Here is a 14,263-nt window from a genome sequence, read left to right on the forward strand (position 1 = left end):
ATCCACGACATGAGGGGATGAGGCTCATTGTAGGGCTCACTACAATCCTCGTTCAAAAGATTAAAGTTTGATTATGGTTAGGAAAGATGGGGAGGTCCACTTATTTTTAGTAGGCTTTTTTTGGTAACAAAGTCGTAAATACTCGTCATTAGATTTCAAGCTGTCTAATTTATCATTTAATAGTTAAAGATGACTATGAGTTCTTGTTGTACACGATTTTTAATACACCCAAATAAATAGGGTTTAAAGTAAACTATTTTATCTCCAACAGTTTATGGGTATAGGTTGGGTCCAGCTGGATCCATACTTAAATAAAATTCGGATCCAAGTTTTGGACTCGAATCCAACTTGTCAAGTCTAAAAATTAGACCCATACCTAAACCCAAGGTTGGGTCTACCCGTCAGGTCTTGAGTCCGGTAAGATCCATTGCCAACCGTAGCTACTTTGACTCCACATAAACTATTCATGTTACCTATTAATTTATGGGCAAGCATTCCGTAGTTGAATTCATCGACTTCAAAGAAATTCATTAAAAAGTATAATAATGAGAGTCAAGTAAGAGAATCAGGGAAGGGTTATTATAAGAGAGCTCCTCATAAAATGTACTAAGATCTCCGTCTAGGTGCTGGTTTGTTTGGTGTCCTTTCTTTTTAGTGCCGATTCTTTTCATTGATCATTTCTCTATAATATATATGTAGGACCCAGTTTCTATGCAATCAAACCCTCGTATGTACAAATGTGAGCTTATTAATAAATCTATTTTGGGATGGATATTTGGACTTATTTTTTATGAACATGTAAGCCTTAATATGGAGATTTTGAATACGAAAAAATAAATAAATTTTTTAAATTAAAAATAATAATTTTGATTAAAAAATATTTGAACAGTTAATTTCCATTGTCTTTATACGATGCGAATCAATTGTGACCTTGAATACGAAACAATAAATAAATTTTAATAAAAAAATTTGGACAGTCGGTTTCCACTATTTTTATGCTATGTGAATCAATTATTGATATATATATATATATATAAAGAATGAATGTATAAGTAAAGTCCTTTGTTTCTCCCTCCCAAAAAAACCAAAAGTATGAGGGATGCAAAATGGGTGGGCACGTAAACCTAAAGGATGAGGGTGATGGACGAATCTTTAAATTGATTGGACCAGGTGCAATGTACGTTGTAATATTTTTTCGTCTCTTCCGGATTTTGTAATGAGGAAAAGCCGCCATCATTTACTTGTCCCAATTGACTTCAACGACTTGATTTGAATACAATTTCTTAGTCTACGTCTGATATTGATTGAGTGGACAACCCAACTGCTCTGCTGCAATGAAACTTTCGTCTTTCCTTCCCCGCCCTCACTTCCTATAAATTTCACACCATTTCACCATGCAAACAATGCAAACCCCCTCCCTCCTTTCTACCTCATATGCGAGAGTAGGAGGAATTTATCTTCCTAACGCACTTCTCAAACTTTTGCGAGTTTATGTTGTTGTTATTGTTGATATGGGTTCAGACACGTTGCCTTTGATCGAATTGAACATTGTAGAGGACTTTGAAGCCATTTTAAATCCTGAAGGCTATTTTTCTATTTGTGGATTTGGATCTCTTCTTTCTGGTGAGTATGCAAGTGAGGCTACGTTACTATTATTATTATTGAGCCTTCATGTCAACCCCAACAATTTTTTTATCTTTAAATTTTGATCTTTAGTACTAGTTTTGTTTGAGTAATGATTGTATAGGATCTTTATTCAGTTATGGGGGGCGGGATTTCAAAAAATCATCATTAAAAATTGGTACGGATCTCTAAAAAAGTTATCGTATAAGTATAGGACTTTATTTTTTTTGTAGATCCGTATTAAATTTAATAGCAATCTTTTAAGGTCTTATCCATTTGAGTGGGGGAAGATCCTGTAGGATCATTTATGTTTTTGTTTTTAAAAATGAATAGTCTATATTCACTCCCTCTCTTGAAAAAAAATCTATTTTTTGGGATTCTTTTTATTTTCTACACGAACTTGCACGTGAAGATCAATACGAGTCTTCCTGCAAAATTTAGAGTTACGCAAATTTTTGTAATAGTTTCTTCCAGAATAACTTCGAGTTTAGTTAATAATACTTTTGCCATCATTACGATGAATGAGAGTGATTATCACCTCTTTACACCAAAAGTAGACAATCTTTTTATATACTTATCTTCGTTTAAAATATATACATGTTTGTTTCGAATGAAAATAAATATACACATAGAGAGAGAGAGGGAAAGAGTTTTTTTCACTGATGAAATGGTATGAAATTTGGAGAGTGCAGAGAGGAGTGCGAGGTCCACATTTCCGGAGTTGAGGAATTTTAGAGCGGCCATCCTTCGTGATTTTCGTCGCATATCTGCTCATACCTCTGCTGTCTTCTATGACCGTGGCATCGCCAATGTCGACACCAAGGTCTGTCGCTTCTTTTTCCTAGACACTCAGGCCCATACTTCAAAAATATTATTTTCTACAAAACAAACCTTTGACTCGTATATAACTCTTGATAAACTCAGGAGATATCTAGTTTGAGTGTGGAACCCTGCCCCGGAGAGCACCTTATCGTCACTGTCTTTGAATTAAAGAAGTCAGAGGTATGCCACGCTTCCTTTTTTTTTTTTTTTTTTTTTTTTTTTTCTTTTCTGAAAAAATTGATGACTTTTACTTAATAAAGTTTTACTTAATCATGCCTGCAGGTAGCATCTTTCATGGCAAGGGAGCCTGAATTTCGTTATGTAGCAGTAAGTTGTTATGTGGTATCTAATTTTAAGTTTGAATTTTTTTTCTTCTTTTACGTGTAAATGATGATTGATGGATATATTTTTGTAACAAACAGGTGGTGCCGGAGGGATTTGATGGGATTCCTTTTCCTTATCCAGCTGTAATTCCTAAAGCTCTCTCTTGTTTTCATGAACGTCTATATTATTCGAGTCCTAGAAAAAAAAAAAATTATATTATCTGTTTCTATTTTCTTGTTTCACCGAGGGACATGTTGATGCAGGCGCTCTGTGCATCCTATGGCAACGATGAAGAATTTTTCCGCAAGAAATGCAAAGGTGAATGGCCGTCCCTCCCTCCCTCTTTTTCCCCGGTGTCATTATCTGCCATCAATCTAATATCCCTTCACTTTCCTTTTATTTTTGTCTGCCCTCTGCATCCTTCTCTTAATTGAATTTCTAGCCTTTACATCTACGTTTGGAAACAGAGCTTTACTATTTTCCGTGCCATCAACGATTTGAATGATCTACATATCATATGCATAATTCTCCTATTTAAACCGTTTACCATCTCCATTAATATTCCAGCAATCTTAGAAACAGTTGAGTTTCACTAGACTCTATGAAGATATAAAAGTTCCGACCTTTTGTTTTGATTGCCACTCTGTAACACATGAAAGCTTCATTTCCTGGTCTCCATATCTTTTTCCTTTACTCAGATTACTATTGACAGCATCAAGTACTTCAGATGCAGAACAAGTTTACACCATTTTTGCTTTGATCATTATATGTGTACACGCTTTCTTTTTGGCTCTTGATTTTTTTTTTTGGTGTCTTATCTTGTGCAACATTCTCGTTTCCTTCAGGAAGCCATGAGATCTATTACCAGTATTTTGGGCGTCTCAATATTTATAAGGTCTTTCGGGAGGATATCTTGCCATGCCGTGTTTATTTTCGACATTGGTAAATTTTTCCAAATCTATACTCTATAGTTTTCATTTCTCGAAAAGGATTGAGACAGGGCACACCTTATACGCATATGATTTTTTCTTGTGTGCTCTCTCTGCCTGCAGTATCTTGTCAGCGAAGAGCCTTAGCGAAGCAGCGTACGATAACTTCCTGGAGCACACCTTCCTGGCGGATCGAAAAACAACATTGAGAGAGTACCTCAACGGTGCCGGTTCAGGAATCATGGAAGAGAAACCTCCCGAATCTGTCACGGGCCGATATGATGGTTGACTGACTCTACAAAATTAGCAGAGGAGGCAAGACTGATGTCTATCCAAAATTTAGCAAGGAAATTTGGATGGACAGCCCTCTACATATTTATATGTATTGGTTCTAAGTTCTTAATTGTATGTGAATGGTACTGTATGAATGAGGTTATTGTTATGGGCATATCAAGCTTTTGGCATCCCGAAGAGTTGACTAGTCTCTCTGCGTCCTTGCAAGTTTTCTTCCATGGTTTTGGCAACGGGAGACCCTTGTCCTAAGTTCCTAGCGATGCTATTTGCTTTAGAGCGCTGCGCTTGTGTGGGTCAAATTATCCAAACGCCCATCCCTTCTTTGCCAAAAGTTGAATAGTCAAACTTGGACATGGGTTGTCGTTTGTATGGAGCCCAGGTTCTAAACAATTAAAGTAAAGCCTAGTGTATGAGAAATATGATTTAAATACTGGAAATCTTTGTGATGTTCTTAAAAGTTATTTTTATATTTAATTATAAAAGTTAAAGATACAAAAATAGAATGGATCGAACATATATATGAAAACTTGAAAAATTTTGAAAACTGACCATCCACAAATGCCTTAAAAAATGTACTATTTACAAAACTTGAAATCTATTTCTCGTGACCATGTATCTTCATGTTGAGATGATAAATTTGAGGATATATGAACATCAAAACAACCTCTTCTAGTGAAATTTTTTACGTGGGCTCTACTTTGATTGTTTAGAGCCTCAGCTCTATACAAATTTTTTCTTTAAATAAATTTTTGAGGTGGTAAAAAATTGTGAAGTAATAATTTTAATTGTTAAATTAAATGAATTGACCACCTTAAAGTAATATTTCTCTTTTTTATTAGGCAAGTTCTTGCTAATATCCCTCATGTGCTTTACACTAGCTTCTTTTGTTCTTTTTTTTTTTCCTTCCAAAATATATCTAGTTTGGAGCTCCAAGTTTTGAATCGGGGAGATTGTTTTTAACCAAGCGATCATGTAGAACTTTAAGTTCCGTACTACTTTTTTAAAACCAAAATGTTCAAAATTTTAAGTTCTAGTTTTCAATATGAAAACAACCAAGTTCACAGTTTGGAACTCGAATGGCTTACTTTGCTTTGGTCTTGAATGGGCTTACTTGTCTTTTTTTTTCTTTTCCTATAAATGAGCACTACTAAACTTCACTCAAGTTCAGAACCAATTCGTTTATAAAAAAATTGTTTGAAACTTGAAGTTCCAATTTGATCTCCCGGAAAAAATAATAGCATGGTTCAGAGTATATTGCAAAAAAAGCACAAAAAAAATGAGATTTTTTCTATTAAGATTGTATACTACAAGAACATTCACTTTTGACACGAGGATTTGACAATCACGTTTACTAATTAAATGTGAAATTTTACAAATTAAAGTATATTAAAGACACATAGTTTAGAAGATATTTTATTTTGGATCTTGTACCCCGTGCACCTTAACCCAATCTAACAGTTGATAATGACCACTGTGACTTCCTTATAAAAGAATAGATTCACTCATTTCTTTTAAAGTAAAGCTATCAAACGCTTGTTAGTTATAATAAGCAGTAATATCGGTGAAATTTCAACCGTTAGAGTTTTATCTGGTAGTTCAAAATACATATCGCTATATAAACTTTGATTATTTTTTATAAATCAAATTGAGATGAAATTTTGGGTGTATATACTTGAGACTAATATTTACCATATTAAAATATAAAAAAATACATTCAGGAATTTAAAATGTTCCCCGGTTATTTTTCAAGGATATTTTGTTCATTATATATTTTAAAAATATTTGTTTTATATTTTTTTTGTACGCCCTATTTTTAAAAAAAATTTCTAAAAAAAAAGATCAAAATTCCAAAAGCAATATTTATTTTGAACCATCTAACAGTTCCACTTATATTAGTGGTTATTATAGCTGCGGAGTGTTTGCTAGCTTTAATTATTATTATTATTATCAGTTTCCATTTATCCTTTCAGTCCAAAACAGAACTTAACACGGATTCGGATCGAAAGAGAGGAGGATGATAGGCGCTTGGGGCAGCGCAGCATAAGTTTGACAGATGAAAATTTGCCATGTTTCAGTCTCAGTGGAATCCAAATTTTCGAGGGCAGTGGGGAAATAGAAGTCCAACGCCGTGACAAAAGGAGCGCCAAGTGTATGCTGAAATGCCCTCTGAAATGAAAAAATGGAGGGCAGTCGTTTAAGGAGGAGGGGAAAAGCTCAGTTGGCAACCACGACCAACAATATTAATGCTATGCACACACACCATGCAGCAGTGGTTTCCCAACAAATACAATGGTGAAAAGTAGGTTTCTCAACCATCACAACTTATCAGTAAGCGCAGTGCCATTAGTAGTAGGACAAACAACCAAGCAAGCTGCTACTGCTCCTCCTCACCCTGTTTATTATCTCCAATCAAGGGGACGATGCATCAGCAACGCATTGGTTTCTCCTCCTCCACCTCCGGCTGGTGGAATCGGCTCCTTCAGTATCATTCTGCAATTGGTTCCCATCAGCAGGTGTTGCAATTATATGCAGAGATGATGAGGTCGAGGACATCCCCATCCCTAGCCCCAAATGCCTCCACCTTCCCTTCCATTTTCAGAGCATGTGCCTATCTGCCTTCGTCCTCTCTTCCACTTCGACTTCAACTCGGCCGAGCCATCCATGCCCATGTGTTCAGGTTCACAGCCCAATCAGATATGTACGTTGGCTCTTCCCTTATTCACTTTTATGCGAGCTGCTGCAAAATGAAGGGTGCACATCGAGTGTTTGACACTATGCCTCACAGAAATATTGTGTTGTGGACAGCGCTCATACAAGGCCACGCCCAGAGTGGTGAAGGGAGGAGGAGCAACAATAATGCTATAGACATGTTTAATAGGATGATGCGCTCTGAAGATGGAATCAGGCCAAACACTGTTTCCATGTTGAGCGTGCTACCCACGTGTGGGCGCTTAATGGAGTGTGAGTCTCTTCATGCTTTCGCTATTCGATCTGGACTGGACTCTGATTCAATGGTGGGGGCATCCCTCACAAACACCTATCTGAAATATAGCAGCATTGTCCAGGCTCTCCGCTTCTTTCACAGCCTGCCAGATAAGAATCAAGCTTCATGGTTGGTTATGATCTGTGGGTTGGCTCAGTGCGGTCTCTTGAGTGATGCATTTTCTCTGGTGACCACCATGTTGGGGAGCACTAACTGGGATCTGGATTCCACTGCAATAGTTACACTACTTTCCGCATCCAAGGACAAAGGGGCTCTAGAGCATGGCAGATGGGTCCACAAATACGTTATAAAAGCTGGGTTTGCTCAGGATGTTTTTGTTGGAACCTCTCTGGTGGATATGTATGCAAAATTCGGGTTTTTGGGTTTTGCTCGTCATGTATTTGATCATATAAGGGAGAAAAGCCTGGTGCTATGGAATGCAATTCTGTACTCATATGCTCGTGAAGGGCTGACTTATGAAGTTCTAAAACTTTTTAAGGACATGAGATTTCGGGAAGGTTTAGCACCCGATTCAATAACTGTCAGGAGTTTGCTGTTGGGATCCTCTTGCAGACGGGGAGCAGCAATCTGGCTTGGCGAGTCCATTCATGGTTTCATTTTTAAGGGTGGGTTCCACTCAGAAGTTGCAACCGTCAACTGTCTTCTGGATTTTTATGCCAAAGCAGAGAGGTTGCGAGCCATGGAAGCATTGTTTGCAGCTATGGATGAGAGAGAGAGGGATGCTGTTTCTTGGAACTGTGTAATTCATGGGTATGCTCAGAGTGGGCGTGGAGAGAAGGTGTTGAAGCTCTTCTCTACCATGTGTTCTACAGCCATAGATCCTGACCACTTCACATTGTCGAGTGTATTACACGCATGTGCTGCCATGGGAGATTTGTTGCATGGACAGTGCGTGCACACCCACATGATAGCACGAGGATATATTTACAATGCCATTACGAGAACGTCCCTGCTGAACATGTACGCAAAGTGTGGTGCTATATCTTCTGCATATCAGTTGTTTTATGAGATGCATGTTCGCGACACCATCTCTTTGAATGCCATCATCTCTGGCTTCTATCAAAATGGATTTGCAACGGAAGCTCTCTCTCTCTTCCACAACCACCTAACAAATTCCTCACTGATTGTTGATGCCATGCCCGACTATGTAACATTGGCACTGGCCATCTCGGCATGCGCACAGTTGGGTAGCCTGCGAGTGGGCATGTGCCTGCATTCTTACATTTTGAGGAACGGGTTTGAGGGCAATATAACACTAGGCAATGCCATCATTAGCATGTATGCCAAGTGTGGAGCAATCGAGCATGCTGAGCGTGTCTTCAAGAGGAGCATGGCAACATTTGAGAGGGACTTGACGTCCTGGACCGCGATGATCGCAGGATATGGAATGCACGGGCGAGTGCAAGAAGCTCTATCATTGTTTAGAGAGATGCAAGCAGAGGTGAGGCCAAATGCAGTCACCTACCTTGAGCTGATATGTGCATGCAGCCATGGAGGGTTGGTCGATGAGGGGTTAGCTTGCTTCAGGAGCATGAGGCGAGAGCACGGGCTGCTACCAGGTGCTGAGCATTACGCCTGTTTGGTAGACATGCTGGGCCGTGCAGGGCGCATGTGGGAAGCGTATGAATTGATACGAGATGATTTGTCATCATCATCATCAAGGGGAAAGGTGGATGGGGCAGTGTGGGGGGCCCTGATGGGGGCATGTAGAATTTATGGGGAGGTGGCGCTTGGTGAAGCGGCAGCAGCCGAGGCCATGAGGTTGGAACCAGGCAATGGTGGATACGGGGTGCTTTTGTCCAACATATACTCAGGGGTGGGAAGGTGGGAGGAGGCAGCAGAAATCAGAGGGAGGGTTGGGTTCATGGAGAGGAGACCGGGGTGGAGTTGCATTCAGGGGTGAACTTCAAAGGCAAGGTGATGAAATTTGGCAAGACAGTGTTAATAGACAAGGACTTGGGTTGGATCTCGCCAGGGTCCGAGACGAGTGAACGCAATCCAACTCCGGTGAGTCCCAAGCTATGGTTAAGGGGTCGACTCAGGGCTCGTCTGGAGGTTTTGCCTCTGGACTCTCCAGGCCCCAGAGCTGTGTTGACCCTTCCTAGCTGTGTCTGTAATTTTTAAAACACTGGAGTGTAGATTATGATTGATACGAGGGCAATCGAAGACTGTTGCCAATGTGTGTGTGTTTAATCCCTCTAGGTGGGTCCTGCATCGGCCTCGCAACATTTGAATTGTGGACCCTGCAAGGGACGTGGGCCTGGGGCTAGGGGGGTGGCTTCTTGAGGAGGGTCCAGAGGTGGGAGGCGTGGGGGGGAGTTGGGGGAGACATGGGGGGTGAAGTTTGTGCCACAGAGGAGTCAGGCAGCCTCATCATAGGCTCAGGCAGCTTCCTCTGATAGCTCTTTTGTTGTCCATTCTGTGCTTCAGCTTGGTCTAAGACTGAAAAGCTAATATGCGGGTGATGAGGTAGAATCTTCAAACAATATTGAAGCATTTGCTAAAGCATTATTTGGATCGAAAGCAAACAAATTGCTTAACACGTTGCTTGTCATCAAGGTTTCGAGCATTCTCGAGCTGCTGCTATTTAGGTAATTTTCTTTTTCTATTTCTCTCATCTTAAATAGATATAAGATTGGTTATATGTCTACGAATGCATTTGGTAATGTGGAAGAGGGATGTTTGGAGGGAGGGAGGGAATTTTTCACGTGGATAAAGTTCTTGGAGATTTCTTGGAGATATCTTTTGCTCCCTTCTCTGCATCATCATTTTATACCATTCTTCAATTTAATAGTACATGCAAATCAGTTCAAAGCACAATAATCAAGGAACTCATATTGGAAAATACGTAGTAGATTATACATGCAAATGATTTGTATGCTTCACAATGTTAAGGCAGAGCACCCACTGTCATTTTTCCAGACAGATGGTGAAGTTGTGCTGCTGTTCGTGCTGAATGTCCATCACATCTGAACTGCAGTTAACCACCATTGACCAACTTGAAAAAAGATCGTGGATGCCCTGGCTATATCTTGCATGGAATATGCATCACATGCATCTATACCATCCCAATTATATTGGTTATAACACCCCCCTTACGTTAGTTTTTGAAATGCTGACTCTGTGTGCAATTCCTGCTGTCTCAACTTACATTAAGGTGCTGCATATTTAGGCCACCTCTCTGTAATGTGGTCTGTGGACTGCCAAATCCCCTACCCATTTCAAGTCCCATGAATGGTGAAGGAGACAAAACTTCTGTTGCAGACATCTTCCATGAATTATATCTTTGTTCTTCTTTAAGCAATGAATCCCCAACTGTGGAACCAAAATCCAGTAAGATATCCAACCCATAATCCCTAGTCACCCTTTCTTGCCTAGCTCTTGCCTCTATTGACCAAGGATTAAAGATGAAAACAAGGCATTCACCGTTATGTATCTTGACACTATCGCAAACAAACAAAAGGATCACCTTTCTTTCCTTGTGCCCCTGGCTTCTTGCAACAATTGGTCCACCGGCTCCCCCCTCAACCTCAATGTTCATCAGCCATGTTGGCTTTTGCTTCCATTTTGTCCCTTGAAGATGATTTCGATAATCACTTGCCCTTCTCTGAAATTGCATTGGCCTTGATATCCCCTACTGCAATTCTGCATACCTCTGATTTAACTAACATGGATTCTATCATGCTCGCAAACTGGAATGCCCTCAGAGATGGGTGCCTTGGCTTGCTTGAGGCAAGGCTAAAATGGGGTGGCCCTTTAGCCATAGAACAACCTCGTTCAATTGGTATTCCTTCCCACCTGTTCTTTTTATTAGCTGAAGGCCCTCAAAAATAGGATAAGGTGAAGGAAAAAGTTGGGTTATCTCCAATTGGGTTGTATTGGGGAGTTTCTTCCGGTGCTCTATGCCTTTGTGGTGGAGCTTTCCGAGACATTTTGTACAGAAAAGCAAGCTTTGGTTTCTTTAGTGACTCGATATGTGAACCCCACCTCAAAGTTCTCATATGGTGGAAAGGGCATGGTGGTGGGTCTGTTGGGATCAGAGATCTAGTCAATGCAACAGTTAATGTTTTGGCATTTCCATTTATAGCATTACAGAAGTCGATCCCAAATAATTGGGAAAAGGCTCTAATGATGATGATGATGATTATTATTATTTGTACTTTTGTAGCATTACTGAGTATTCTTGGTGGACCCTCCCCACCTGCTTCCATCAAGCGCAGTTTCCTTCTTAATTCGGGATCACCAGGATGTGTCGCGAGAACTAGGAACATGTTGAGTTCATTGAGATAAGGATGTCTCAATATGTTCAAATGCTTTGCGAGGTAAATAAATGTTAAAGCGAAGCATACAACCACCCGAGGGACCGTGGAAAAAAAGATTCTTAGTTTCATCACCTTCGATTGGCATGGACAATGCTGTTTAATGGGACCCTTCATTGTCTCATATCTTGTTTGGTGCATACTACATCATTGCCCACCATTTCACCGTATGGTGATGACCTCAAGGATTATGGTTTTGTGTAGTTGTAAGAACTTTATCATGCATTCCTAAATTCTAAATGACCTCTTCTGTTGGACATTTAGTATTAGTTTTTTGAGCTTGACATAATTTCCTTGAAATGGCAGATAGTCTTGCCTGCTCAAATTCTCAAGTGCATTGAGTATTTGGATGGAAATAACCTTGGAAGGCCTTTGGCATTTATAGCTAAGTTGATAGGTTATGAGCCCTATCAGATCAGCTTGTGAAATGGGGTTTGTTGGAACCAGGCAGGGTGAGAATGCTGCTCGAAGAAGGTTCCAGCCCAATGGAAGTGATTATTGATGTTCTGATGACAGTTTCTGAGCTTGGTTGGTTGTCGAAAGTAAGGAACTTGCTTTCAATTGTTTCATTTAAAATTGAACGAGTCAACAGTCATTCAAAATGCCATTAGAAAAACAGTCATATTTATTGCTAATTGTGCAATATTGCAGGATTCTGTGAAGCAATTGACAAGGCACTCTACTGCAACTCAAGGGTTTTCTCAATCATGAAGATGCAAACATTAGGGCACATGCTTGTAGTGCCATTGACAACATGTGCCGCCACAGCCCTTATTTTTATGCCTCGCTTGTATGTAAAATGCATCTTGCACGCACACACATGACATCATACAATAGGCCAAACCACAAAAACAATATCCACATAAATGAGCTGAGATAATTTCTGATCCGTGCATCATGTTCTTGCATTCATTTATCCATCTATAGAAGAAAGCTGATACAAATTTTTGCCTTGCAGTTAAGGTTTAACATTCTCAAATTTTTTTTTTGGGCTTTGCAGTTTAAACATGATATCGTTGTCCTCCTCATAGAAAGATGTGCAGAACCAGATGAAAGAACCCGAAAGTTTGAATGTGTTGCGGTAAGTTCCTTTCTCTCTGCATGGCAGTAATTGCTCTTTATGGAGTAGTGTCACACTACTCTCCAAATGGGAATCTGATTCTCTTGTTCCCTCCAGCTTGGTAAGGCCGCATACCAAAATGAGTAATATATCAAGAGCTAAGGAGATTCGTTCCTCAGCTAACTAATCTACACAGGCATCAGAAGGAGACAAGACTAAAAGCCTATGCTGCAGGTGCTATTACCAATTTGGTCCATTACTAAAGCAAGCTGTGAAGAGATTCTCTCAAAAGGAGCCTTGCAGGTACGTAGTACTCAACGGTGTCTCAACGCTATTTTACGTAATGTTCTTTTTCTTTGAATTTTTTTTATACTTATGTGTTGATTTGAATGGAGGGCTCTGGTTAAATGTACACTTCAGGAAGTTGGCGACCCATTTTTCCACTAATGGTAATTCTCAGTTTCACGTATCAAAGATAACAGTTCATTTTTTCAGTCGGAAATATCTATCGAACTCTAACTTGATCATGTTAATTGGCTTAATTTCACAATCAATATCCTTCATATTATAGTGGCAAATTTATTCTTTTTTTTTTTTTTTTGTGAAAAATCAAATTAGGCTTGTGTAGAAATTTGTTTTTTACAAGAGCTGTTTAGATTATAAAAGATATTAATTGCATGTAACATAAACATGTTAGTAGGATGTTAATGAGCTGTTTCCAAAGGTTTTCCTCTTGCTCAAGCTTTACTTATTTAATGGAATGTTAATGAGCTGTTTTCAAAGGTTTTCCACTTCTTCACACTTTACTTATTTACTGTAATTTGTCTTTTGTAATTCTTTTTGACATATGGTCTCGGGACTACTTGAGAAACTATGAAGTAGAAAACGTTATGAGGAATTCCAAAACATTAAGGTTTTCATCAAGGTTTAAAAAAAACGGACCAATGAGGATAGGCCACTCAAAAACCATGTCGGATCGGCCACTCAAAAACCATGTCGGATCGGTGGATCAGCAATCCGGATTGGTGAATCATCAAGTCTCAACCTCAAAAAATTTTTGAAAAGTACTATAATTTTTCAAAAATCTAGTTTTTTAGGTTTCTACAAGAAATCGTGACAATCGCATTATTGTTTAAATATTATTGTGTAAAAATTATGTAAATATTGAGAACCTATCTCATGTTGAGTGTTTGTTGTCTATTAAATTTATTTTATTTTGAGGAAGTTAAGGGGAAAGTTTAAAAAAGGTAAACGTTTGTTTGATGGAAGATAAATGTTCCTTCGAAAAAAGTTCTTTCTTGGGAGCTGGAATGTTATCTTTAGTAAAGTTTAAAAAAGTTTTGGGTACCTATTTTTGATAATTTGCTGGAATGTTAAAGAAGTTTAACAAAAAAAAAACAATATATATAAATATATATCTATATATATATATATTTATTAAATACAATAATATATATATTTTTATTAATATATATATTATTAATGTATATTTGTATTATGTAAAATAATATAATAAAAATATACTATATGATAGTTATTTCATTAATAATATAAATATAAATATATAATATATAATATAATGTAGTATGATACCAAATATAGATTAATAATATGAATATAGATATATAAATATATAATTTATTATATAATATAATGTAATATATTAAATAATATATAATATATATATTTTATTAATATATATATATTATTAATGTATATTTGTATTATGTAAAATAATATAATAAATATATACTATATGATAGTTATTTCATTAATAAAATAAATATAAATATAATATATAATATAATGTAATATGATTCCAAATATAGATTAATAATATGAATATAGATATATAAATATATAAACTAATATATAGTATAATATCATA

The 14,263-nt window shown here is 38.0% G+C and overlaps 2 protein-coding genes across 4 annotated transcripts; both read left to right on the forward strand.

The window, feature by feature from the left end:
* The first annotated feature begins 1,402 nt into the window (after positions 1 to 1,402).
* On the forward strand, positions 1,403 to 4,162 carry LOC18432483 (uncharacterized). Its single transcript, XM_006842585.4, has 8 exons — positions 1,403 to 1,623; positions 2,316 to 2,446; positions 2,548 to 2,625; positions 2,728 to 2,772; positions 2,868 to 2,912; positions 3,033 to 3,087; positions 3,615 to 3,711; positions 3,822 to 4,162. The coding sequence occupies exons 1-8, from the start codon at positions 1,404 to 1,406 to the stop codon at positions 3,985 to 3,987; spliced, it is 837 nt and encodes a 278-aa protein (XP_006842648.4). The 5' UTR covers position 1,403; the 3' UTR covers positions 3,988 to 4,162.
* Positions 4,163 to 5,922: 1,760 nt separating this feature from the next.
* On the forward strand, positions 5,923 to 12,941 carry LOC18432484 (putative pentatricopeptide repeat-containing protein At3g01580). Of its 3 annotated transcripts, XM_020666102.2 has the most exons (6): positions 6,019 to 6,690; positions 6,798 to 9,587; positions 11,622 to 11,857; positions 11,967 to 12,105; positions 12,316 to 12,396; positions 12,493 to 12,941. In XM_020666102.2, the coding sequence occupies exons 1-2, from the start codon at positions 6,564 to 6,566 to the stop codon at positions 8,897 to 8,899; spliced, it is 2,229 nt and encodes a 742-aa protein (XP_020521761.1). In that variant the 5' UTR covers positions 6,019 to 6,563; the 3' UTR covers positions 8,900 to 9,587; positions 11,622 to 11,857; positions 11,967 to 12,105; positions 12,316 to 12,396; positions 12,493 to 12,941. The 3 variants fall into 3 exon arrangements, with proteins under 3 accessions (XP_020521757.1, XP_020521759.1, XP_020521761.1); XM_020666098.2 differs by having other exon boundaries at positions 5,923 to 9,587; XM_020666100.2 differs by lacking the exons at positions 11,622 to 11,857; positions 11,967 to 12,105 and having other exon boundaries at positions 5,923 to 9,587.
* Positions 12,942 to 14,263: the final 1,322 nt, after the last annotated feature.

The sequence above is a fragment of the Amborella trichopoda genome, chromosome 8, assembly GCF_054954075.1.
Source record: "Amborella trichopoda isolate Santa Cruz 75 chromosome 8, AtrichopodaSantaCruz75HAP2 v2.0, whole genome shotgun sequence".
Classification (NCBI taxonomy): domain Eukaryota; kingdom Viridiplantae; phylum Streptophyta; class Magnoliopsida; order Amborellales; family Amborellaceae; genus Amborella; species Amborella trichopoda.

Bases quoted from the DNA above. Each gene is read 5' to 3' on its own strand.
- LOC18432484 (XM_020666098.2), top strand. From the start codon at position 6,413: ATGCATCAGCAACGCATTGGTTTCTCCTCCTCCACCTCCGGCTGGTGG.
- LOC18432483 (XM_006842585.4), top strand. From the start codon at position 1,404: ATGCAAACCCCCTCCCTCCTTTCTACCTCATATGCGAGAGTAGGAGGA. The intron at 1,624-2,315 runs GTGAGTATGCAA...TGGAGAGTGCAG, and splicing joins ATTTGGATCTCTTCTTTCTG to AGAGGAGTGCGAGGTCCACA. The intron at 2,626-2,727 runs GTATGCCACGCT...TCATGCCTGCAG, and splicing joins TTGAATTAAAGAAGTCAGAG to GTAGCATCTTTCATGGCAAG.